Below are 25,470 nucleotides of genomic sequence, written 5' to 3' on the forward strand. Positions count from 1 at the left end.
CTGCTTTTCCTTCTGGTATTTGGGATATAAAAAAAGAGTAGGTTTTTGAGGCTTTTTTCTTTTTGCCTGGAATGTGCCACCAAGGTCAGGTTTCAAAAGTTACAGGAAATTGAGAACTAACAGGGCTTTCAAAGGGCCTGGAGGAAAAGGCACTAGATTCATCCTGGTGTGACTATTTGACCCAGTCAGCTCCCAATCTCTGTAGAGCAGGGGTCTATGGGACCACATAGTATGAAGCCCCGGCATTCAAGAATTTGCAGTCCTTGGGCTTCCCTGGTGGTGCAGTGGTTGAGAGTCCACCTGCCGATGCAGGGGACACGGGTTTGTGCCCTGGTCGGGGAAGATCCCACATGCTGCGGAGCGGCTGGGCCCGTCAGCCATGGCCGCTGAGCATGCGCGTCCGGAGCCTGTGCTCCGCAATGGGAGAGGCCACAGCAGTGAGAGGCCCACGTACCGCAAAAAAAAAAAAAAAAAAGAATTTGCAGTCCTGTTGGGGAACCAGGTGAACGTGTTTGGAAACATTAGAGAACAACTGAGGCCACGAGTGCAGGAGAAATCCAGGAGGAGGGACTGCTGCTTGGGTGTCTTCAGGGAAGGATTCACAAGGCGGCGGGTGTGATTTGGCCCCAGAAGGATGAGGATGGTCTAGGTAACGGACAGGAGGGGGAAGGAATTCTAGAAGGTGTATGTATGTATCAGTGTGTGTGAGAGTGTGTGTACGTGTGTCAGAACAAATACAAGTTTGGAAGCAGGGTGAACTGGGGACATTGGCTAAGAAGATTGGTTAACATTGGTTGAGCTTCCCACCTGCCAGGTGACATGTTTACCCACGTTATCCCACCCCATCGTTACAACAGTCCTGAGAGTTGATTATCATGTTCGTTTTGCAGATGAGAAAACCAAGGTTCAAAGAGGCTTGGGCCACGGGGTTCCTAAGGGAAAGAAATAGAATGCAAGCTCACATCTATCTCCAAACCTTTGTTCTTAATCACACCGCTCGTGAGACCTGCCTGTTGGAAGTGGAGGGTGCAGAGTTGAGTGGGGAGACGTGGGTGGATGGAGGGGTCCGTGTGGACACTGGTGACAGGAGAGGAAACAGAAGAGCCCAGTCTTACTTCAGGAGGCCACAGGGAGTTGTGGCCAGTCTTTGAGCACCAGAGAGATGTGGATAATGGTGTGTTTAGAACACGTGAACGGCGGGGGGGGGGGATTTGCTGGAGGATGCCAGAGGGCAGAGAGAACACTTAGAAGGCACTGTGGCCCCAAACCGAGGTGGAGAGGGTAGCAAAAGAGAGGCAAGGGCCGAGCAGAAAGGCATCTCAGAAGGAGACAGGACTCGGCCATCGAAGAGGCCTCGGGCGGAGGAAAGTGCCTGGAGAGGTGCACCACGAGCAGAAAGGAAGCTTTCTGGAGGGGAGGCCCCCGGGAGGTAAGAAATGACTTCAGGCTGGGACACCACGGCTGCATCTCCCGAAGTGTGTTCTGCGTCCCCTGCAAGGAAGGACCTACCCCTGGTTGAACTTCAGGAGCCCTGGGTGGAGCAAAGTAAAGGGTCTTCTTCGTGGAACTTCTCATAGCCTTTGATATGCCAATGTGACTCGACAAGAGGGGAATGTAAAATGTGGTATTTCTCAAACTTATTTGACTTATTTCTCAAAGTGTGGAGCTGGTGTTCCACAGAACAGTCTTTGGGAAACGTGGGTAACATACCAACCTGGAAATTCGGGTGCAGAGAGGCTCTTGTTACGCTGACCGATTAAGTTTTCTTGTTTGTTCTGGTTTCTTAATCGCGCTTTGTCCCCTTCTAGAAGCTGGGATTCTCTTCCCTGGAGTCTGCAGCTCAGGGAGCCTTGGGATCATGGGGTTGCTGTTCGTGTGACTAGAGGGCAGGCAGGAGTGGTCCCACCTGGGCAGCGGCCCTCCTCTAGGCTTCCTGAGGACGGGGGTGACCTTAACCCTGCGTGGCAAGCCCGTGCCAGCCTTGGGAAGGGCTCTTCCCAGCTCCCCACCACATCTGTGTGCTGGTAGATGTGGGAGAGCCCTGCTCTGTCCAAATATCATTCTGCCTCAGGGGAGATAACCAACAGGGACTTTAGAACAGCCTGGGGGCTACGGCCAGATTGCAGTAAAAATAATCATCTGACTTCTTTGCTATAGAAGAGAGTTCAGAATAAGAAGCATCTTGGATTCCATCCAGGTGGTGTTAGTTATAAAGGAGCCAGAAGAACCGCAGGAGAAGATCTCACTGGTGCGGCAGTTCTGAGCCCTCGGGGACTGGTGGATGGTGAAACCAGGGAGTATTTAGGGAGAAGGACGTGTCTGTCGGCATCCTTACTGGTTGCATAGCGCCCCATGGCAAGTCCCCACTGGGGACAGAAGGATTGGCTCCAGGGACGATTCAGCAGGTTGGGAATCTAGAGACCAGATCGTCTAACCCCAGTCCAGCCACCGATGGGCTGGCTGACCCCAGGGCAAATCACTTTGTGTGGTTTCCTCATTTGGAAAGAAAAAAAAAAGAGAGATAAAATCTGATCTACCTCCCAGAGATTCGGGGTGGTTTCTGTTTTGCTTTTTTGCGAAGAGCAACTAATAAAAATGATACCAAACTCCTCTGAAAATAAATACAGGCTCTATGCGTTTCTAGCAATAATAGCACGTATTCTCCTTGGGATCGTGGCTCAACTTACCACGATAAAATCACTGGTAAATTTCTAAAAAGTTACCCCTTTGTGCACATACCTTCTCCATAGAAAATGGTTTTCTGTTAGAAAAAGTTAAAGGACACTCCAGGCCTTTCATTTGGGGTTTATGTATTTCTTTTCCCTCGTTGAATAACACTCTCTTTCTCCAGGTTTCATTTTGGTCATATTTCAGAAATGGCTGAATTTCAGATTCTGAACACCCGCGCACGGGAGGGCAAATTGAGAAAAATAATGCGATTAGCAGATAAGTAAACAAACATTTTAATTGAGACTCAAACTGTAGAAGTACTTTGGGCAGTATGGAGTTACACGTTTCCATATTCTTTGTTGATTTGCATGAATCCAAAACCCAGAAGGTTATATTAAACGTAATCACCTAATTCCATGGGGCCTGGAAAGTGTTTTTCATGTGGCAATTTAAAGGCGAGTGATTGTGCAAAACACAAGGGCACAAAGGAGTGTTTCTGCTGCTTTTGTTTCTTTCAGAAAGGAAATTAGCTCTGGGGGAGGGCAGAAAAGTACCATATTTCAGACCCCTACCCTGAAAAAGGGAAATACCTTGAGGGATCTCACTGATCCCTTAGGAAAGGTGGATTAGAGTCCAACACGGAATGAGGTCTTAATGCAGGTTTTATGTTTTGAGAACCAGGTCTCTGGCTCTTAGGAGTGCTTCTAAGTTGAAAACTTTACTGTATTTGATTTCTTTTTTCTTTTTTCTTTTTGCATTTAATACATCTTTCATAGACTCCTGTCTTAAAAGCTTTCTGATTGACTGGCCGCAGGGAGCCAGCTCTCTTATCCAACTGGACTAAGTTCCCACCTTCTCTCCGAAAACCCAGAACATCCAGGACGTCCAAGCAGATCATGGAAGAAGTTGCCCTGTCCTTTCTCATCTGATGTCATGAGTTACTGAGTGGTAACTGAAAAGTGCTCACCCGGTTCCTCTCTCCTTTCTCCACTGGATGCTAAGTGGGCTCGCCCGTCATAAAGCAAGCGTGTGGTTTACTGGGCCTTGCAGCATTCCCTTCCTCGCTCAGCTGGAAGTGTCTGAGAGCAGAGGCAAAGCGCCCTGTAGTCGTAATAGCTAATCGTAGACCCAAGGCCACTCAGTCCCAGAACGTCAGCCTTCACCTCACTTGTAATTTTCCTTACGTCAGTTTGGACCCCTTAGAGTTGCCCTGTCCAATGTATAGCTACTAGCCACATGTGGCTATTTAAATTTAAATGAAATAAAATTAAATGAAATTTAAAATTTAGTTCCTTGGTCACACTAGATGCATTCCAGGTGCTCAAGGTGGCTGCTGTATCAGACAGTTCAGATATAGGACATTTCTGTCATCACAGAAAGTTCTGTTGAGCAGCGCTGCCTCAGACATTAGCCAGAGATGGACTTCATCTTTGCTGAATTTTAAGAAACTGAGACCCAAAGAGGTTAAATGACTTTTCCAAGGATACCCAGGAATTTACAAAAAATATATTTCTTGGCTGTTTTGGAATCCTGAGGATATCCTATATTTCAATCTTGATTTTTAAAATTTCTACATCAAATGCATATTTGATTTTTGCAAGTAAAGGAATCTAATATAACGATGGTCTTGCAGTATAAAAACACTGATTCTTTTTGGAGATGCTCAATCAACCTGTTATAGTTCATTATGTCTAAATTATTTTTCCTGCTTTTAGTGACCTGTGAATTTCACAGGAAAAAGGAAGTCTGGATTAATTTTTGGAGAAACATTGCTTTATTTATTCCCTATCCTGGATTGTGTTAGTAATATTGTTATGCTACTAAAGACACTCGGAAAACTGGAATCAATTACATGAGAAGGCCGGGGAGTCACAGGACCCATCATTGTAACATCCACGGTCAGTTAGCCTCATTGGTCAGACTCAGGGTGGGAAGACAGGGCTAGAGACTTACCACACATGTGTGTCCCAAATGTTCTTCGTAGACTCTTAGCTTCACTTAGAGCCAAAACAGACAATAAATGTCTCTCTCACTCAACTGTGTCCAGGATTTATGCAGTGCCTGGTGTGAGATCTCACTGTGGACCAGAATTCACCTTGGGTGGCAGGGCTGAAGCCTTGCTCAGGTGCAGAAATCAAATGCAAAGAGCCCCAGAGCACTAGAGATGGGGGATTCAGGACTTGGGGACTCTTGAAGAAGGTCCGTCCAGAGGAGGGGCCCAGAAACTCCTCTGAGAGCCACCTTTCCTGCTAGGCTCCCTTGGATACAAGGAATTTATCCCAATGGAGATCAAAGGGGATTCTGGACCACTGTTTTAAGTTATTAATTAAGTGAAATTGATCTGCAATTATTTCAAAAGCTAACCAAACCATGGTATAGAGAGAAGATAAAAGAAAAAATCTGGGCTCACCGTGGCTCTTATTAACTTCCTCTTTGTAATGAATACCTCTCCTTGTGTCCCAGGGAGCCCTTGCCTACCCACGTGCAAAAAGGAAACACCAAAGAGAGCAGCAAGGCATCTTCTCTTGTCACAGCGAGTTGTGTTTCTCTAACTCTGGGGCTTAGACTTGTTGGCGAAGACACCATAAAAGGCTGATGTGCCCCTTGGGTGTGATTTTTATCAAACAGACACTGAGTATTGGGACAGTGGAAGAACTTCTGGCCAGTGTATCGGGTGAATTACATGATAAGAAGGTGCATCCCACAATAGCAAACCAACTGGGGAGGACTCAGAAAACAGGAGACGGAGTCCAAGAAGAACAGATGAGGCACGGAGCACCCATCAAATACCACAGGGCGGGGCAAATAAGGAGCCCAGAGGTTGGAGGATTAGCAAACCCAACAGTAGTATTCTGGTCTCTTGTAATTCTGCCCGGCATGGCTGAGCAAGGACTCCCTGAGTTCTCTTATAGTCAAGAAGGAGGGTTAAAGTGGCACAGAAGGCAAGGCCTTGGTGGCAATGTCCTCTCAAGGTGAGCCGTTCTCCTGCCCAGACTCAGCCTGGACGTGTGCTCTGCGGTTTTTGGAATGGGTCTTCTAGTCCGCAGCACCCTGACCAGCCAGGGGCTAGTGCATCCATGCTCCTTGGAAATGCTTATCAGTTAAACCAGATATTCTTCCTAACTCCTGATGTATTTTAAGGAGGAAATGGAGAGAGACCCATCTGTAGAAAAGGCATTATCCCTGTGTGCTCTGAGGACAGAGCATGGGAAGAATCTTAAAGGCTCTGGAGTGGGAGTGAGGTGTGCATGGAAGATGCACAGGAAGCAAGATGAAATGAAACCAGAGGAAACTGCTGGGCTGCGGCTAGGAAGTAACGGCTGAGCTTTGAAGAGGGGCAGCTCTGGCACCAGACCTTGACCCTGCAGATGATGGCCTCCCTGTACGCCGGGGCTTCTGGATCGAGGCGCGTGGATGGCTGGGAGCTGACCGTGCGGGCTGCTGATCGTGGGGACCAACATGACTGCGGAAGTGCAGGGGGAAGATTATACTTTACGCATGGGACACTGTGCTGAGTTTGGCCTCAGAGGCATTCCTGGTGAACTCAGAAAGGGAAGTCTGATGTAGTTGGAAAACTCAAACCTCAGCTCCACTACCATGAGCTGTGAGGCTTTGTGAAAATAAATTAACCTCTCTGAACCCTGGTTTCTACTGCGGTAGGCTGAATGATGACACCCCCTCCTCCCGAGATGTCCACATCCTAATCTGTGGAATGTATGAATATGTCACCTTATATGGTAAAATGGACTTTGCAGGTGTGATTAAGTTAAGGCTCTTGAGATGGGGAGAATCTTGGGGTTGTCTGGGTGGGTCCAGTGTCATCATAGGGTGCTTATGAGAAGAACGCAAGAAGGTCAGAGTGAGACTGAGAGAGGGGTGTGATGAGGTTGGAATGATGCAAAGAAGGGGCCATGAGCCAAGGATGTGGGAGGCTTCTAGAAGCTGGAGAAGGCAAGGAAGTGGAGTCCCCCTAGAGCTGCCAGAAGGAACATGGCTCTGACGACACCTTGATTTTAACCCAGTGGGACCTGTAAAATGCAACGGTAATGGCACCCACCTCGTAGGGCTGCTGTGACGGTTTAAATAAGACAATGTATCTAAGGCACTTAACGAAGTGGATGTCATGTAAATCGTAGATGGTTTTATCACGTGGTTTATAAAGTCATATTATGCGAGCCAGGGCTGGATCCCACATCTGACTTAAAGCACACCCACTACACTGCACTAAGCCAACTTGGCGTGGTTGGAAGTGGCTGCATCTCTTCTTAGAAATTGTGGTACAGCATTTTAGGATTGCTGGAGCCCAAGGAGATGCTCCTGAGTCCTTTATCCAGAAGACTTTTTGGGGACCCACAGACGTGTGACTGAAGTCCTGCATTCCAGCTCTGCACAGCCACGATCTTGGTGGCATTTGAAGGGCTGCAGGTGCACCTAAGGCACTCAGATAATGTGACAGTGGCGAATGAAAATTGTCACCAAGCCGTGTGGCTGTGAAGTAGGCAACTGGTGGGTGTGGATTTCCGAGTAGAACGTGTATGTACACGGCTTCCCCACGAGTAGGGGATGAGTGTGATGACATAATGACTAAATTCTGTTCGAACTTGAATTAGTTTGGTACCACTGGGTGGAACATAGGGGAAGTAATTAGTGAAGGCAAATGGGAAAAGTCCAAAACTGGAATTTTGTTTTTAAGTAACACTGGGCAGAGAACCATTTAGGAATGAAGACAGCATATTTCCCTAGTCCCCTGCACACGGATCTCATTTTAAAGAAAACAATGAGAAGGTAAATTTTAAGTGGTGTCATAGGAAATGTTAGAAGCTAATGTTACTAACCTGAAAGCTCTCAGGGCAAGGAACTATCCAGGTGGTTGTGGGGTAGAGATATTGCAGGAACTCTCCACAGGCGTCTCAAATTGTTGGTCTTTGAAAATAAGGTCCACGTGCAATGTTCTCTGCAGTGTCATTGTCAAGATCGTTATTAAGTTTATAGCTAGGCGTTATCAAGATGGATTCTCATGATGAGTACCTGTGTCCAAGGACCACAGTTGGTTATTATCCTGGGGGTCATTTATCATTCTCTCCCTTTCTGTGTCTCTCTCAGTCAATAAAAATGAAAAGTCAGGGTTTGGAAATAATTAAGAAAATTGTTGACCTTGTAGGTAATTATAGGAATTTGCTTCTTTGATTCAGCTTCCTAATATAAATCCTTACTCTGTCTTTGTAAATATTGCGGGCTGTTATTTCCTGTGGCCGCACAGCTTTTAATAGTTTGGAATAATAAATGATGTGATTTTCAATTTTGGGTGGCACCTCATCCCCTTGACATTCACCATTTTGATCTTCACGCCACTGCCTCAGCAGGTTGGTAGGACATGACAGGACACATGGTACAGTTCTGCTGAGTTGAAGAGACACCTAAGATTCAAAGAGGTGGAATGCTTTACCCAAGCTCCTACTTCTAGCCAGCCACGATTTGAATCCAGATCTTCTGATAGCAAGGGTTCGAAGCCCACCATTAGGGCTTGAAATACTTTCATTGAACATACCGCAATCTGGTTTCCCTTCTGACCTAACAGCAAATGTTTCAAAAGTAAGAATTCTTTGGGGAAAGTCTGGAAAAGAGGGTTTGAGGTGTTGCAGGAAGGGGGACCCCTTCCAGGGCCTGCCTGAGAGGGGGCCCTTGCCTGAGACTCGGAAATGAACTGTCCGAGGAGACACACGTGCTGACAAAGCACGCGACTTTATTAGGAAGGGGCGCCTGGGCGGAGAGCAGCGGGGTGAGTGAACCCAGGAGGACTGCTGTGCCACGTGGCTCACGGTCTCAGGTTTTAGGGTAATGGGGTTCGTTTCCGGGTTGTCTCTGGCCAGTCATCTTGCTTGGCCCATAGTTTGACTCAGGGTCCTTCCTGGTGGCATGCGCATCGCTCAGCCAAGATGGATTCCAGCGAGGAAGATCCTGGGAGTTGGTAGGACATATGGACTGGCGTCTCCTCTCTCCTTTTGACTTTTCTGAAATTCTTCTGGTGGGTGGTAGCTTGTTAGTTCCGCGTTCCTTACCAGGAGCTCCTGGTGTAAAGTAACTCATGCAAGTGGTTGCTTTTGTGCCTGGCCAGGGCAGGCAGTTTCCGTCAGTGGTTCCCCTAACAGAGGCAGTCAGAGAGAAAGATGCTTTTCAGCCTTCCCAACTTCATTAGCATGGGGGTAGGGGAAATGGGGGTGGACAGAGCAAGGCATTTTACAGGCATGTTGTTCGTGTGTGGGCGGTAAATCATCTGTACACAGAGTCTAGAGTGTGCCATTCAACATGGTAGCCACCAGCCCCATGCGGAGATTGAGCCCTTGGGATGGACATGACCTCAGTCACTTTCATATTGATTATATGTTGATACATTGGGTTAAATAAAATGTTATTAAAATTAATTCCATGTACTATTTTTTTTTTTTTTTTTTTTTTTTTGCGGTACGCGGGCCTCTCACTGTTGCGGCCTCTCCCGCTGCAGAGCACAGGCTCCGGACGCACAGGCTCAGCGGCCATGGCTCACGGGCCCAGCCACTCCGCAGCATGTGGGATCTTCCCCAGACCGGAGCACGAACCCGTGTCCCCTGCATCGGCAGGCGGACTCTCAACCACTGCGCCACCAGGGAAGCCCCCATGTACTATTTTTAATGCGACTTCTGGAAGATGAAAAATCACAAATGTGGCTCACATTTTATTTCTGTTGGCTGGCACTGCTCCAGAGGTTTCCCGTTTGGATAAGACTTGGTAGGTGAGGGTAAGTGAGGCCAGGAGTCCAGCTGGCTCTCAAAGAGGACAGGGAGTCCTACAGCAGAGGGCCAGGGGAGAGCTGGGCCACCCTGCCCTAGGGAACGGAGCCTTATTATGCAAGAACATTAAAGAAGCAGCCAGAGTTCCATGTGGCAATTTCAATGGAAACATTTTCACTCCTGAGACCTAGTTTCTTTCCTAAACTCCACCCAAGGCAACATGGATTACTGCTTCCTGGAAACTCAGCTAGGGGACTTGAAAGTGTCTCATATTAAAAACAGAAAAACCCAAGAAGGAGACAAATAATTACATTTCTAAAAACTTTTAGAACAAATGCTTGCCTGTGAGAAATAGTTTTCCTATAAATATTTTATTCCTCCTTTTCTTTCTTTTGTACCCCGGCTGAGGAGTTCCACAAGGACACAGGAGATGATGTTCCCCTTGGGAGGGAAGATCAAAGCCGCCCTGGGTCTCCTTGCTGTTGAATTCTCCTCACGGTCTTTGCAGCTTCCACTCCCTCCTGCTTGTGGGGCTCTGAGATGAAGTGGGCTCAAAAGTTTGGAAAAACAGAGAGAGAATGCAGAAAAAAATCCACAGCTACGTAGCATCTAAGCCAGTTGTTTCAGACAGAAAGTTCCAAATCTTGGCTAGAAAGAGAGAAATGTTTACGTTTTTTTGTCTATGGGAACCTGCCCCTCAACAACCCACTTTGAAAGAGAATGTGTAGTGGTATAAATAGCAAGTTAGCCTGATTGATGTAAGATGACTGCAGAAAACAAGGAGCTTATTCAATTGGACTTGATAAATATTTTATCAAGAAAAAAAGGAAACATAAAAAGCCAAACAGACAAGACACTAGATAGAGAGTTCCTGAGGCCAAGGGCTGGGTCTAAATAATTCCTAAATCCTAGAGCTCTGTCCCACACCTGTCCTAGGAGCAGCGCTCAACAGACGTTTGTTGGACCACTGGACCCACTCATCACCTTGCAGGAGACCAGTCAGAGTTCTCCAGGGGTGAGAAAAGAGAGAAGGAAAGAACAGGCCCTGATTGCTTTGGGGTTTGCCTTGCCTTATAGGTGTGGGCTCAGATACTTCAGCAGCATAGATTGAGAATGATACAGGAGGGGGGCTTCCCTGGTGGCACAGTGGTTGAGAGTCCGCCTGCCGATGCAGGGGACGTGAGTTCGTGCCCCGGTCTGGGAGGATCCCACATGCCGCGGAGCGGCTGGGCCCGTGAGCCATGGGCGCTGGGTCTGCATGTCCGGAGCCTGTGCTCCGCAATGGGAGAGGCCACAACAGTGAGAGGCCCGCGAACCACAAAAAAAAAAAAAAAAAAGTGATACAGGAGCATACAGCCAAGGACACACAGACAGACAAAGGACAAGTGGGGTAAGATGGGCAATGAGCTGCAGTTCTGTGGTTTTTTAATGGGAAAGAAAAAAAAGGAATTTTAAAACACAGATTTGCAACAAAAATAATACATTGAAAATTGACTAGCCTCTCACGCTTTTCTATGACAGAAGTGAGCCTGTGCATTTAATTGAATTTTTGTGACGCTCAGGCTTTGTTCTTACTTATTTATTTATTTTGTTCCTGGAATGAATATTTATTACAATTATCATTACCCAATTACCTGCTGGGTCCTGGGGGGAGGGAGTGTATCCTCTGCCCCTCCCCTATCCACCTTGGAGCTTCCAATAAAGTCCATGGGGAGGGCCTAGAGGGGCAGACAGGGCAGGAGTCTTCCGACAGTTGCTGATGTTCCATTAAAAGGAGTTTGAAAAGGCATTTACCACCCTTCCGCATGTTCAAGTTGTCCTTTAACTTTTAAAATTTAAATATAAATAGTTGCAAAGGATTTTCTTTCCAATGCATTGTGAATAGTATGGGAAAGAAAATTGTCCCGAAACTATCTGTGGCAGAACTTTTTTTGTATGATGTAATTTATAACCCCTTCCGTGAAGTAATTATGATTCTTGATAAAATGCTTGAGTAATTTCCAGATAGACTTTAATGGGATTAAGAAATCCTGAGAAGTTAGGCTTCCCCATTCACTATCTTAAGACACATCAGTCAGACTCTGGGCATTCTTTGGTTGTGGGACCACTTTTTTTTTCCTCTGGATTGTCTCTGACAATCCCTGAATTGAGGCCAGTTTGAAATAGAATTTTGACACATACTAATAACAAGTTTGTCTGAGAAGTTATTTTAGCAAATGACATTGTACAAATAACTTTGTTGCATCACTTTTTCATTATAGACAGTGGAATCTAAATACCATAACAATAATCATGCATAATACTCAGTATCAATTACATGTAAAAAAACAGGAACAAGTTATTTTTTGACCCCAGGAAGTTTTACATTTTTCCTTTTCTTCCCTAAAATTCATATTTCTACCCTCCATTTTATCCTAATATGATATGTCTTACAACTGAAAGTTTAAAATTGGTTAACCTGTCATAACTTTCTAAAACGGAAGTAAACTATGAATTTTTGTGACCATAAGGCTTTACTTTTTTGTTCCTATGTTGAATAATTGAATTATTATTACCCAACTAATAAAAATATACAAATATATTACACATTTTGATAAACCATTATTAAATCTAAATTTTTAATTTTATTGGAAATACAAGTGTTAATGAGATAAATGGGGCTGGTTTATCATCCTCCCCCTCCCCACCAAGAAGGACAAGTATCTATAAATAGAAATGACCTGTTAGTAGAAAGCGCTAGGGTTCACCATCAAACTCATTCTTTTTTTTGTGTGTGTGGTACGCGGGCCTCTCACTGCTGTGGCCTCTCCCGTTGCGGAGCACAGGCTCCGGACGCTCAGGCTCAGCAGCCATGGCTCACAGACCCAGCCGCTCCGCGGCATGTGGGATCTTCCTGGACCGGGGCACGAACCCGTTTCCCCTGCATCGGCAGGCAGACTCTCAACTACTGCGCTACCAGGGAAGCCCCCATTCTTTGTTTTTATGGATGTAAGCTTTGAGGAGAGCTGTTCACATACCAAGTACGAGGGAGTGGAAGGAGTTTTGTATAGTAATGTTACACAACTCTGGATTTCTGAGTTATATTCTGAAATCATATTAAAGAAAAAAAAAAAAACCATATCCTGCCAGCTTGACAGGTGGCCGTCTTGACTAGGTGTTCTTTCACCTTTGTTGAAAACAACCAGTTGGAAAAGTGATTTGCAAAAGGATTCGTTTCCCAGGCATTAGTGTCTAATACAGCCCAAGGATTTCACATCATACCTTTTGGTAACTGAAGGGTTTTAAATCCCCAGGACAGTGCCCAGAGGTGTGCAGGTAAATTGGCTCTCTGGAAAAAAAAAAAAGAAAAAGAAACAAAGAAGAGGGGGTGGGGGAAAAGCTCTATTTTGTATCTTGTGCTCATTTCCATGGTGTAAATGCTTCCACCAGGGCCGATTTCAAGCTACCAAACTTGACTTCACTGGAGTTGGGAAGAGACGGGTGTGCAGTGCCTCACAGCCAGATTCCGGGAGGGACAGCTGTGTGCACCTCTGTTTTGTGAGCTGTGACAGATGATTGTGAAAGGGAATGTGGGAGATGAGAACTGGCCTGACCTCAGGAGTGTTCTCACGGAGGACAGTTTAGGACTGAGCATCCCTGGGATGCCAAGAATGTTGATTCCTTTAAACACCCCAAGCTTGCTTACCCCTTGCAAATGTGGTGCCTCAAGGCTCCATGTGCAGCCGTTTGAAGACCACTGATTGAGAAGAGAAGCAAGGAGGCAGCCGGACCACAAGCTCAAATTCTGCCTCTGCGATTCACGAGGTTTGAGGACTTGGGCATATTAACTTTTATGGGTCTCAGATTTCGCCTATAAAATAGGAGAAGCCAATACCCACCTTCCAAGGTAATAAGAACTGGTGGTATTACGTGTACAGGGCTGGCAGCCAGCAGATGCTGCTATCGGAGTCCTTTCAATTGAGTTGAAGGGAAGAGCCTTGGAGGATTGATGCCTTCCTAGGGTAGCAATATAAGACGGAAGCATAGGTGCCCGGCTATTTAGGATTTCTGTGCTCCAAAACAAGTGACTGCTTTGGTTATCTTTTTTTTTTAAATTAATTTATTTATTTTTGGCTGTGTTTGGTCTTCGTTTCTGTGCGAGGGCTTTCTCTAGTGTTGAGCTGGGGCCACTCTTCATCGCGGTGCGCGGGCCTCTCACTATCGCGGCCTCTCTTGTTGCGGAGCACAGGCTCCAGACGCGCAGGTTCAGTAGTTGTGGCTCACGGGCCCAGTTGCTCCGCGGCATATGGGATCCTCCCAGACCAGGGCTCGAACCCATGTCCCCCTGCATTGGCAGGCAGATTCTCAACCACTGCGCCACCAGGGAAGCCCTTGCTCTGGTTATCTTAAAACGCGCAGTTCGAACCAGAATTTTTAGCTTCTTTCTCTCCTTTTTATACCATCTTTCATCTTACGGAACAGAGGTTGGGATCTTCACTTGGTCTGAGGGAGCACACCCGGCAGCGACAGTGGGAGTAGAACTCAAGGCTGGTCCACCTTGAACCAAACCAGAAGGGTTAGTAATGAAGAAACAAAACCTTCTTCTAAGGTGGCTTCACCCGTTGAGCAATCCCATAGCCTGCCCCCCCCACCCCCCCAGCGCTTCATAACCAGTCAGGCTCCCGGTGGCTCTACTGGCTTGTTAAGGTCTTTGAATGACAGGGCAAAATCACATCACCTCATCACAAACAATTCCAGGGCACAACCGATATCTCACATTGTACTTTATTTTTCTTCACAATATTAACTAGACAAAGAAAGTTGAATGGCAGTGTGGCTTTCCCCAACAATACAAAGAAAATGCCATTATATTTAATGCTGGGCAACCAGAGACTTACTTTATCTTAACTATCTAGAGTACACTTATCATATAGTTTTTTGTGTGTGTACAGTGTTGCAGGATATCAGCCACCCCTAGGAAGTATCCATCTTAAAAACAGCCCATGGAAGGGAGAAGTGTGAACATCTTGATGACAAAAGCTTTCAATACAAAACCACTTTTTATACACTTATTTTTATTGAAAACAAAAATAATCCCAGTAACTCAAAACAAAAGCAAAACTTGGCTGAAAACTTAAGAAGATAGTATAATAAACACAGGTTTCCTCCAAAGAAATGTGATCGGCTATCACTCCTTTAAATGCTACCCCAGAGGCAAAAACTTAATGAAATGAGCTGGCTGGAAGGCTCACTGCAGATTCCCTAAAAGGTTTAGGGACACGGAGTTACTATAATATGCTATAGTCATATTTAGTAACAGTCCCGGGATTTTTTGATTAAGCCTTTCCATCTTCCACAAGTGTTTCTGTCTGCTGAGCTTACCTTGGGACCCAAAACAACCTTGTCATCAATAGGATATATATTACCTTTCAGTTATTTTTCTGGGGTAGTCATGATGAATTGGGGCAATACCATTCATACTCCATCTGGTTTTCTTTGTGCCCCGTGGGATGCATATTTCATGGTTGTCTAAGGCCAGTCCTATGAGCACAGACATGGAACAGGATGATTCTTTGGGTAAGGATAAGGAACTTGTATTATTACTTACCCAGTTCAGTCTCACTTTTTTTCTCCCCGTATTGTACATAATAAGTATTTAGAAATAGATGTCCCTACCAACCAGAAGGTTTTCATTAAATATCCTGTTGGTTAAAGTTACAAATTTATTGTTTAAATAGCCATTAGACATGTCCGGGCTTGAAATTAAAATCATTACCATTGATCGCAGATTTTTCAAAGAGTTTTGGTTCATCTGCATTGCCGTACAGAGCTGGACTTTGAGTTGTTCTGTTGTCTCTAGAAGCTAAATATACCACAGAACTTGAAAATGTTTCTTGTTTGTCGCATAAGGTCCTTCACGGAGGCATCACATTGACCCTAGTGAAGTTTTCACTTGTTTGCATTTCACATCCTACAGTCCTGGCTATTCTGAAAGTCTCCGCACCCCTGATCCAATCTTGGGAATGTTTTGCTCATTTGAAAATTCTTCCTCCCAACCCTGCAACAAATGTTCTTTGTCCCATAATAATTAAAAAAAAAAAAATCCCTGGGAAGATTCAAATTGAATAACAATAAAGATCTGATTGGAACCTTCATAAGCTTAACAATGTAGAATTGTATTTCTTAAAAGTGTGTAACCACATTTGTCTGGGCTGCAAAAGACACCACAGAATAAGATCAGAATAGAATTTCAACTGACTCCCTAATTTCCTTAGAATGGCTTATATTTCAAGCCCTTCCTGTTTTTTTCTGATAGAGGAGGTGTCCATTACTAACTATAAGTGATAAGGAAGTATAAAAACAGCCGCTGCCTTAGAAGTACAGTCGAAATTAGAATTTAAGTTCACATGTATAAGTTCATCATTTTAGCATAAGTTTAATTACAATATAGACAATTTGCAATTCTATTTATCCCATAGATCCTCGATACAAAAAACCCAAACATGTGTTGGGACCGTCCGATATATTCATGTCTAATCCTGATAATTAGAACTCCTCTTGATTTATGATCACTTCCTAATTTCCCACATTGGGCCAGGACTAGGTCTTTAAATGATAAGCATAAACATTTACTAATGAAATAAAGTCACATCTTAATGGAAGGTCATATCTGAATAGACAGAGATAAGTGAGCTGGGCCAGAGGCTGTTGGTTTTTGGCTTGAACTATAGCAAAGTGCTTCCTTCATTCGAAATGTGACTTTAAGCCACATCTTAAGCCTGCAAAATCTGAGATGAGCTGTTTGCTGCAGAAGATGCGAGCTGTCATTTTGATCTCTCTTTCGGGCTGTCTGTGCGGCGAGGGCCTGGGGGGGACCCAGGAGGTTCTTGGGTGCTTTTCTCCTTGTGGCTTTTTTTTAGAGCCCTCGACCTCCATTTGGAAAGTGCACGTGCTCTATTGAACCCTGACCTGGGCCAACATGTGCACCACGCTGATGGTAATTCAGGTGTGTGAATCCCTCCTCCACACCTGTTAGGTAGGAATGGGTCTCTGCTGTCCAACTGCAAAATAATTGAGACAATGCAAGAAAGGAGGAGAAAAAAATGACTAGTCGAGGCTTTTATATACATTCATTGCTTCTAACATGTTTTTAACAACAAGAAAAATGCAACTTCAACTACTCTTAGAGAAAGTGTAGCCACAATACTGTACAGTTCTGGGGTCAGGTGGCCGGGAACATTTATCATTAAAACCAGATAATGTAACCCCACAGCAAAAGGAAACCAGTCAGAAATTAGCCCCTGTGACCTTTTTTATATATACATTTTTAGAACACTCTGCACATCCCAGCTTGAACAATAACAATAACAACAACAACAACAAAAGACAAACAGGCTTTATATTAAAAATGTCCGTGTTCTTCATGGTTACTTCTAAAGCAGCTTGGAGGATCTCGCCACTTGGAGTGTACTGCAAACCGACTCCATTAGAATGATCTTGGCAGGATAGCAGCACAGAATTTGATATTCCATATTCATCACTTTTGACAATGTAAACCTTTCATAAGATAATATTTTGCTTAAAAATTAGAATCATTCAAAGGTCTGATCGTCCTGTTCCCTGAGGCCCGCCAGGGAGGTCTGGCTTCATACCATGGGTTTCTTGCTTTCTCCGTCTGGGGCGTAAGCGCCACTGCATTTCAGGAAGGACCTGAGGACGGCCACAGAGAAAGGCCCTATGGAAGGAGGGTGGGAGGGCTCCAGACAGGTCTCCGTGGAAACGGGCATGGAAACCATCTCTAAAGGGCAAACCATCGGAGCCAGAATTTAATCCCCTGGTCATCTTCCATCTGGATTTCCAGCCGAATGAACCTCATGGGTTTAACCAAACATGTATGCAATCCTAAATGATGTGAGTTAAATTCTGATTTGGCCAAGGACAAGTAAACCTAAGCAACAAGGTCAAAGGGACAACAGATACGTCCCTCACAATAAATAATTCTGTTGACATGGAAGTGGACGTAACTCGGTTCAAGCAAAGTGGCTGGGTGGCCAGCATGCTCCAGGGTTTCTCAGGTAGCTGAGACCCAGGGCTTATCTCACCTCCTCAGAAATGCTTTTAAAGAATTAAGAGCCAAAAATCTCAAATGGAAAAAATGATCATTTTTGCTAACAAATAGTGTAGAGGCCATAACTAAATACAGTTTTTTAGAAAGATGCTGAGATGCATGTAATCTTTTTTTTTAAAGCAGCTTTCGAAATATAAACCACAGCATTAAACATTGAACATAAGTACATTCCAAAGTTAATACAGATAAATGGTATATAATGCAATAATGCCACAGTTATTCCACGTATGTCTCAAGGCTGATTCTAAACTTGAAAAAATATTTCTAGTTTATGAGCTGGAGATTTCTTTTCTTTTGCTACTTCTCTGGCGTTTTTCAGCAATGTTTTTTTTTTTTTTTTTTTTTTTTTCTTTTTTAACGCCCCAGGATGTACAGATAATCCCCACATTCCACACCTGGAACTCCCCCCCCCCCCGTCAGGTTTTTCAAATAAAACCAAACTACAATGACAAGATAATGTTTTACATTGTAATTCCACAGACATAGGTCAGTTAATCCATTTTAACGCTTCCTTTAGGATTTATGACCCTCCCCAAAGTCTTTAAAATCTTGCTTTAAGCTGCACAGGCAGGCTGGCAGCCGTGCAGCCAAGGCGCACGCAAGCGTTTCCCTCGGGGGGCGGGCTCCCCAGCCATCACCACCTCCCTCCGCGAGCAAAGGCGCAGTGCCTGTTTCCTTCCCTCCACAGTGATAAACGCCCGAAGAGCCTTGGCTCCCGGCTTCCACGCTCCACGTGGAGAGGCGCCTAACCAGGGGGGGCCCCAGGGTAGCAGGCCCAGGCCTCCTGCCTTCTTTCCTTGCCCGCGCGATTCTGAGCTCCGTCAGCTTCCAGACATTCGCAGACCACACCGCTCTGTTTAAAACCCCTCGAGCAGGCCAGCGAGTGGCCAGGCTGTGTTCCAGGACGAGGTCTCCGAGCTGGGGCAAGGCAGAGCACACCGCGGCCTCTTGTGGAAAAGCAGGCACTTGTGGCGGCCTGATGCTTCCTGATGCCGAAGAAGTCACCGAAACGTTCACTTCCTCGCATTCCAGAGGATTCTGTTTCATACACAGACAGAGCCAGTATTTGGAGGGGGAGCGTATCCAAAATATATGAATATACATGTCAGGGCTTAAGGTACTGGATGATATTGTATAAATTGCTAAAATGCTTCTCGGCACAATCGGTAGCTTAAAAAAATACTTTCCTATGGTTTAAGGGCATTTTTCCAGTCACTGTCCTTCGGGGTGGAGATCTTGGCAAATACCAAGTCCATCTGAAGTTCCCGATGGTTTTCTTCCAACCGGGTGTGTACCATATGCAAAGTGCCTGTTCTTCAGGCCAGGGAAGAGTGGTCTCCCCTCCAAGGACCTTCCCTCTATTAAGAACACAGCCTCCAGAGCAAAAAAAAAAAAAAAAAAAAGCAAAGAAAGCGAACACCTTCTCCCTAACCTCCAGCAGCCAGAAACCCGGCTTCTGGAACAGTCAAGTCCTTTGTCAGTTTGTTTGCTTTTCAGATGGTGAGTCAGTTGGGCCAACAACATGGAACAGAAATCCATGTTTATAGGCACAGGAGACCAGGTGGAGCCATCCAGGTGGGGCTTACTAATTAGTGGTAGGGTTTCCAAAGACAATGTTCAATGGGACTGTCTTAAATAAATAAATCTTATTTTTCTTAATAATGTAAAAAATAAATTGTATTTCCCTTTGGCAGTAAGTAGCTGATTCGACGTTGAGCCTGAAAGCTGTTTTTTCGTTGTTGGTGGTGGTTTGTTTTTGTTTTGAAGAGACCACAGCTTCGCTTCATGGTACATCAGTGACAATGCATATTATTTCTACTGCTTTAGTGAACCTTTTGCATATGTGTTTGTGGCAGGCCTGTGGACTTCACTTATGGCCCAGATAGGCACCCAGGGTGATGCAAGCTCCCACCAGGGCCAGACTGAGCAGTGCCTTCAGAGACAGCCAGGAGAAATCAAACAGAGGCCGCATGCTGGGACCATACAGCTCCACAAAGGCATCCTGCAGTGGGAAGGGGAGGAAAGAAAAAGCATATTAGAGCGGCGGGGACGGACGGAATGCCAGATGACAGGGAGAGAGGCATCTGAAGTGCCTGGGCCCCTTCAGGAGGGTGAGGGGAAAAGGTCAAACGCACTTCGGGGGCAATGATTTCAGACCCACTCTTTTCACTTTCATTCAGGAAATATTTTTTGAGACCCTACTTGTGTACCAGACACCGTAGAGATACAGCAGTGAATGAAACAGGCTAAAAGCGCAAAAGCTTTGACCCAGTGGAGTAGGATAGACAGTAAACAAAACTACGTGTTTCATATAGTATATTAGAGAGTGGTAGGTGCTGAGGGAAAAGATAAAACAGCAAAGGCAGTTAGAAATACAGGAGGCTTTGCAATTGTAGCTAGCATGACCATTCGTAAAAATATTTTTTTTTAAAAACCAACTACTCCTTTATTGAGTGCTTGCTATATGCCAGGCACTTGTAACAAATGCCTGACATGCATTATTTTATTTATTCTTCATACCCATCTTATGGATTCATTTTCTTTGTTCTTGTGCTGTAGGAAAAAAGCTGAGACCACTGAGTGCTCATTTCTTAGATTTGTTGGGGAGGATTAGATACCATGTTTGGACCCAATGAGTACTTGGACAACTCTAAATATATCTGAATATATAAAGCAGTAAATGAAATGTTGTTCCCTTGGTGTGATTAATCAGGCATGAAGAGGAAAACAAGATGTAGCTCCGGTTAGGCCCCCAAACCTGGAATTAGAGCACACGATTTCACTGTGGGAGACGGTAACATATGGAGACGTCCAGCGTCACTGTGTGGAGGAGGGTCTGATGATGTTTACCATGTTTTTGTCTCTTTGGGGCAAGTATTGCAGTAGAAGGGCCAGGTATCATCTTTGTCTCCCCAGTGCTATGTGTGGTCTTGATACATGTAGGTGTTTGAGAAATGTTTGTTCAATTAAAGAGTGAAGTTTTCTGAAGTCAAACATTGGTTTGAATTCTGTGTTTGGCCTAATACTTCACCTAGATGCTTACTCTGCCTTCTTGAAATTATTCCTTCTGTATATAAAAACCTCTGGACATCTTGCAGTAGTCTCGAGAGTTTAAGGCATAGTTAGGGAAAATTCCCATGTTATTGAATATGAACTTGCATAATTATTTTTCATGACTGCATAGTATTCCACCATATATGTTTCTGTATCTATATCTATGCTGTACTTTATTTAACCAATTCTTTATTTGGGTTGTTTTAAACTTCTGCTCTCATAAACAACATTATGATACAGCTTTATACATAAATTCTTGTTTGGATATTTTTAGACAAATTCCCAGAGGTGAACTCAGTTGACCAATCATCAGAATTGCCCCCCACAGTCATGAAAGGTTTGTGTGGAGCCATCCTCACTCTCTCACTGGTTGCCCTGTGACCAGTGGCACCTTTTACAAAAGGCAAACAAGAGGGAATTCCCTGGTGGTCCAGTGGGTAGGACCTGGCACTATCACTGCCGAGGGCGTGGGTTCAATCCCTGGTCGGGGAACTAAGATCCTGCAAGCTGCAAGGTGTGGCCAAAAAAGAAAAAAAAAAAAAAGGCAGACATGAGTTTAGGGCAGTGGGTCTCACTGCGGTGGTCTTGTCCCCCAGGGGACATTTGGCAATGCCTAGAAACATTTTTGGTAGTCATGGTCTGGGATGGGCGTGCTGTTGGCATCTAATGGGTAGAAGCCAGGGATGCTGTTCAGTATCCCAGTATCCACAAGGCACCAGACAGCCCTTACCACAAAGAATTATCCACCCCAAAGCGCCAACAGTGCTGAGGCTGAGGAGCCCTGCAAAGAAAGGTTCAGAAGAAACTCTGTAATCACAGCCCAAGGAAGACCCAGTGGTCCATCTAGTGTGTCAATAGCTTTGGTCGAATTAGTACAAGATTACTTAGTCTAGACAAATGACTGCACCCCATAAGTGAGTGAGGTATACCTTCAGATGTACTGGATTAACTTTTACCAGGAGAGGGCGCAAGGGTTTTCTTCTTTCTTAATCTATTGTTAACATTTTCAAAGTTTGAGGCTTAGCAAGCAAGGCAATAGACATAAATGAAATATGTGCTTAGTGCCCTTAGCGCAAAGCTGAGCTAACACTCACGGCTGTTTGTCAAGACACCTCCTACTTTCCCTACATGTAAGTGGGATAAATGGGGCAGAAAGGGGTCAGGACCTATTTAGAGAAACTGCCTCTTGCAAAGTGCATCCCAGGATCCCACAGACACAACAGCAAACGTCTAACAGCCTTCCCCTCCGTGCTGTTCTCCCTGAGGAATGGGCAGGCTGGAACCCGCAAGAGCCCAGCCAAAGGGCACCGCAAATTCCTCAGAGAAAAACACTGGGCAGTATGCAATTCGGCTTGATGTTGAGAGGGTCAGTGGTTGGACCCAGCATCCCTTTAGTTATCAGCGGAGTTTTCTGTGGCAGAATATGAAACAGGCTAAGGCCTAGGCCATCTGACCTTTCCAGACCAGGAGCCATCCTGGGAAAGTGGAGGAAACAGCGACGAACTCAGGCTGCTTTGTCTGGTGCACAGTACCAGCAGGAGAAGAAACGCCTCCCCAAACACCCCCAACTCTCTGGGGCCAGAATAATTCCCTCTCCCAAGCCCCAGCCCCTCACAGTAATAACTATGCTTCTAATGGACCTCATGGCCCATTTCTGATGTGCACTATAAAGAAAAAAATCATTTCCAAAGTGGAATGAGCTAAAGAAGCATCTCTTAACCCAAAGAATGAGCACAGAGATGATGACGCAGCCCCAGGGATCTGGGAATTAGCTCTGAACTCGGGGGAGAGGGTCTGGGTGAAATCCCAGCTTTGACATTTTATTGCTTATGACCTTGAACAAATTACCCAACCCCGAGCTTCATTTATTTCACCCATAAAATTGGTTGTTGTAAAGATAACCGTAGGTGACTGAGGCCATTTGTAAATGTGGCCCAGAGTGTGAACTAGTGGAAACAGTACCTTGTTCTCTGGCCTGTCTTCTCGCCAACCTGCTACATCCCTCCTAGGACTGCCCTTTCCTCCAGATGGTCTACCGAGCCTGCTCATTTCCAGAAACAATTTACTAGCTCCCTCTAAAGTGTCAGCTCTTGGTTCTGAAGATGCTTGGTGATTTCTATAGAAACTGTGAATTCAAACGTACCTGTCATGTGTTCTGGTGATAACACACGCCCAACTCTACTTCCTCGTAAATTATTAAGTCAGGTTGTAGGGCTGAGGGGCGTTCTTTAAACCCCCTGAGATGGAATCTGGCTCCTATGGTTTGCCCATCTGTGATTCTAAAGTGCAGAGCAGACCCTGTTGTTTCAGGACTGAAGATCCTAAAGCTACTTTCATGGAGAGTCTTCTTGCTTTTTCAAACATCCTGATTAGGGTGATTTCCGAAGTCTGTTTGAACAGTCTGTCATTATTTGTTTAAGTTTGAAAGCTGTTTTAAATAAACACATGCTCATTTTATGTATTAAAAGCAACAAAGAGGGAAAAAGAAAACCTGGGCTGTCGTCATGTGATTCGGACAAAATCCCAGCCTATATATTCAGAAGGCACGGCAGCCCTTGCTCATGTCAGGACTGGAAAGGGCTCTGCCTGACCTCTGGGATGGGCACAGCAAGTCCCCAGGGAAGGGTCCTTTCTCCTGTTGGCCTCTCACGTCATAGAGAAGGCAGGCAGTACCCCAGCTCTGCGTGCTTTTTTGCAGACAGCTTCCCCACAAACTACAAATTCAGAGGCCACAGATGGTCTGAGTCTGAGTTCCACCCAGGGCTGGCATCAGTGGGGCAGGGCGGCCAACATCCCAACCCCGGACCCTGGCTGCAGGGTTGGAACTAAGCCAGGGAGATGTGGACGAGACGGACGGATGGGAACAGACCAGACTCAAGACTCCTAAGCCAGGGAAAGTTGGGGGGAGGCGGTAATAGTATCATCCCTCCTGCATTGGGACCACTCTCACCCCCTTCTCCCTCTCCCTGCCTTCCTTTCCCCTCTTCCTCTATTTCTCTCTCCCCTCCCCGACACAGACACACACATACAGGTCCCTCAAGGCAGCCCACCCTCCAAAATTTTCCTTTCCCCTTCAGAATCCTTCAAAAAGTTTCGTTTAAACCTGATTCCAAACAAAACGAGATTTAAAAACGAATCAGATTGGCAAAAACTGAAAAAGAATACTGAGTTCTGCTGAAAAGGATGGGGTAGGGATGGGGGTGGGAGCCCCAGATACTCTTACACAACTGATAGACTCCCAGGTACATGTAAATGGAGAGACCTTTCATATTTGGCAATGCGTAGCGAAAGCTTTAAAAATATTGTCGTTTTGTTAGTAATTCTACTTCTAGTTATTTATCTTGAAAAAACTAATAAAACCTGGGCTTCCCTGGTGGCGCAGTGGTTGAGAGTCCGCCTGCCGATGCAGGGGACACGGGTTCGTGCCCCGGTCCGGGAAGATCCCACATGCCACGGAGCGGCTGGGCCCGTGAGCCATGGCCGCTGAGCCTGCATGTCCGGAGCCTGTGCTCCGCAATGGGAGAGGCCACGACAGTGAGAGGCCCGCGTACGGCAAAAAAAAAAAATTAATAAAGCCTGAAAACAACAAAAATATCTGAAAATATGATAATGGAATATGGGTCGGTCACTAGAAATTATACCCTATATTTATTGGCAAGGAGAGATATTCCCAACATAACACTGAGTGAAACAGGTAACAATGAAACCAACGTCTGCAAGTCCAGGCCCCTGGCTCCATGCTGGCTCTCACTGCTCCTTGCACTGTGGGGAAACTTCATGTGGTCTTGGCTGGCTATAGACAAATCAGAACTTCAGCTACGTTCCACAATCTTTGAGCTGACTTCTGTGGATACATTATATCATCATGGGAGACCCTAAGGGGGGGAAGTCATCCTGCCCTCAAAGAGCTTCCAATCTAGAGAGGGGATGCCTCTGTGTGCACAGTGAACTAAACTAAATGGAGCCGTGCTGCCATTTTCTACCCTGCACAGAGCAGAAGGTCCTGTCAGCAGAACAAAAAGAAAATCAGATGGTGCTAACAGGAAACTGAACACTGCTATCAAATGCCTTTGATATTTTCTATTTGTCATGGCTTTATCATTTTGCCTCCATGGGGATCACCTCCCTCATGACAACCTGAGGGCAAGGGTTAGAAAATAGAAAAGACAGTGGACTTCCCTGGTGGCGCAGTGGTTAAGAATCTGCCTGCCAATGCCCGGGACACGGGTTCGAGCCCTGGTCCGGGAAGATCCCACATGCTGTGGAGCAACTAAGCCCATGAGCCACAACTACTGAGCCCGCGTGCCACAACTACTGAAGTCCGTGCGCCTAGAGCCCGTGCTCCTCAACAAGAGAAGCCACCGCAATGAGAAGCCCGTGCACCGCAACAAGAGCAGCCCCCGCTCGCCACAGCTAGAGAAAGCCTGCGCGCAGCAACGAAGACCCAATGCAGCCAAAAATAAATAAATAAATAAATAAATTTATAAAAAAGAAAGAAAATGGAAAAGGCAAAATATACTAACTCAAAACTGAGTGGGCAGTTAGCTCCAAGTAAGTTCAGATCTCCTGCACTTGTGTGGTAATACCTAGTAATGATAACGCCCTTTATATAAATGCGGCAAATGAAATGTAGACTGGGAAAGTAAGTTATTCACAGTGTGTACTAATAAGCTGCTATGAGGCGGAGGAGGACTGGAGGCTGCGTCCGCATCCCTGGCCTCCTGTGCTCAGTGGCTGAGGACCCTGGCAGGCACTTGGCTCCGTCTCCCTGCTCCCCTCCCCCCTGCCTCCCTCACCCTGCGCCTCCCATCCAACCTTGACCCCATCCTGCCCCCCAGTTACCTCTGGCCTTCCAAGCGTTGCTGAAGAAAG

The 25,470-nt window shown here is 45.6% G+C and overlaps 1 protein-coding gene across 2 annotated transcripts in view; it reads right to left on the reverse strand.

Moving 5' to 3' along the window:
* Window positions 1-17,961: 17,961 nt before the first annotated feature.
* The window catches only part of BCL2 (BCL2 apoptosis regulator), a 182,365-nt gene continuing 174,856 nt past the window's right edge, over window positions 17,962-25,470 (reverse strand). For both annotated transcript variants that reach the window (XM_081253466.1, XM_081253465.1), the window contains one exon: window positions 17,962-19,546. In XM_081253466.1, coding sequence (XP_081109592.1) covers window positions 19,412-19,546 — 135 coding nt within the window. In that variant the 3' untranslated portion in view covers window positions 17,962-19,411. The remainder of the gene's footprint in view (window positions 19,547-25,470) is intronic.

This window comes from Mesoplodon bidens (assembly GCF_964165515.1).
Source record: "Mesoplodon bidens genome assembly, chromosome: 13".
NCBI lineage: Eukaryota > Metazoa > Chordata > Mammalia > Artiodactyla > Ziphiidae > Mesoplodon > Mesoplodon bidens.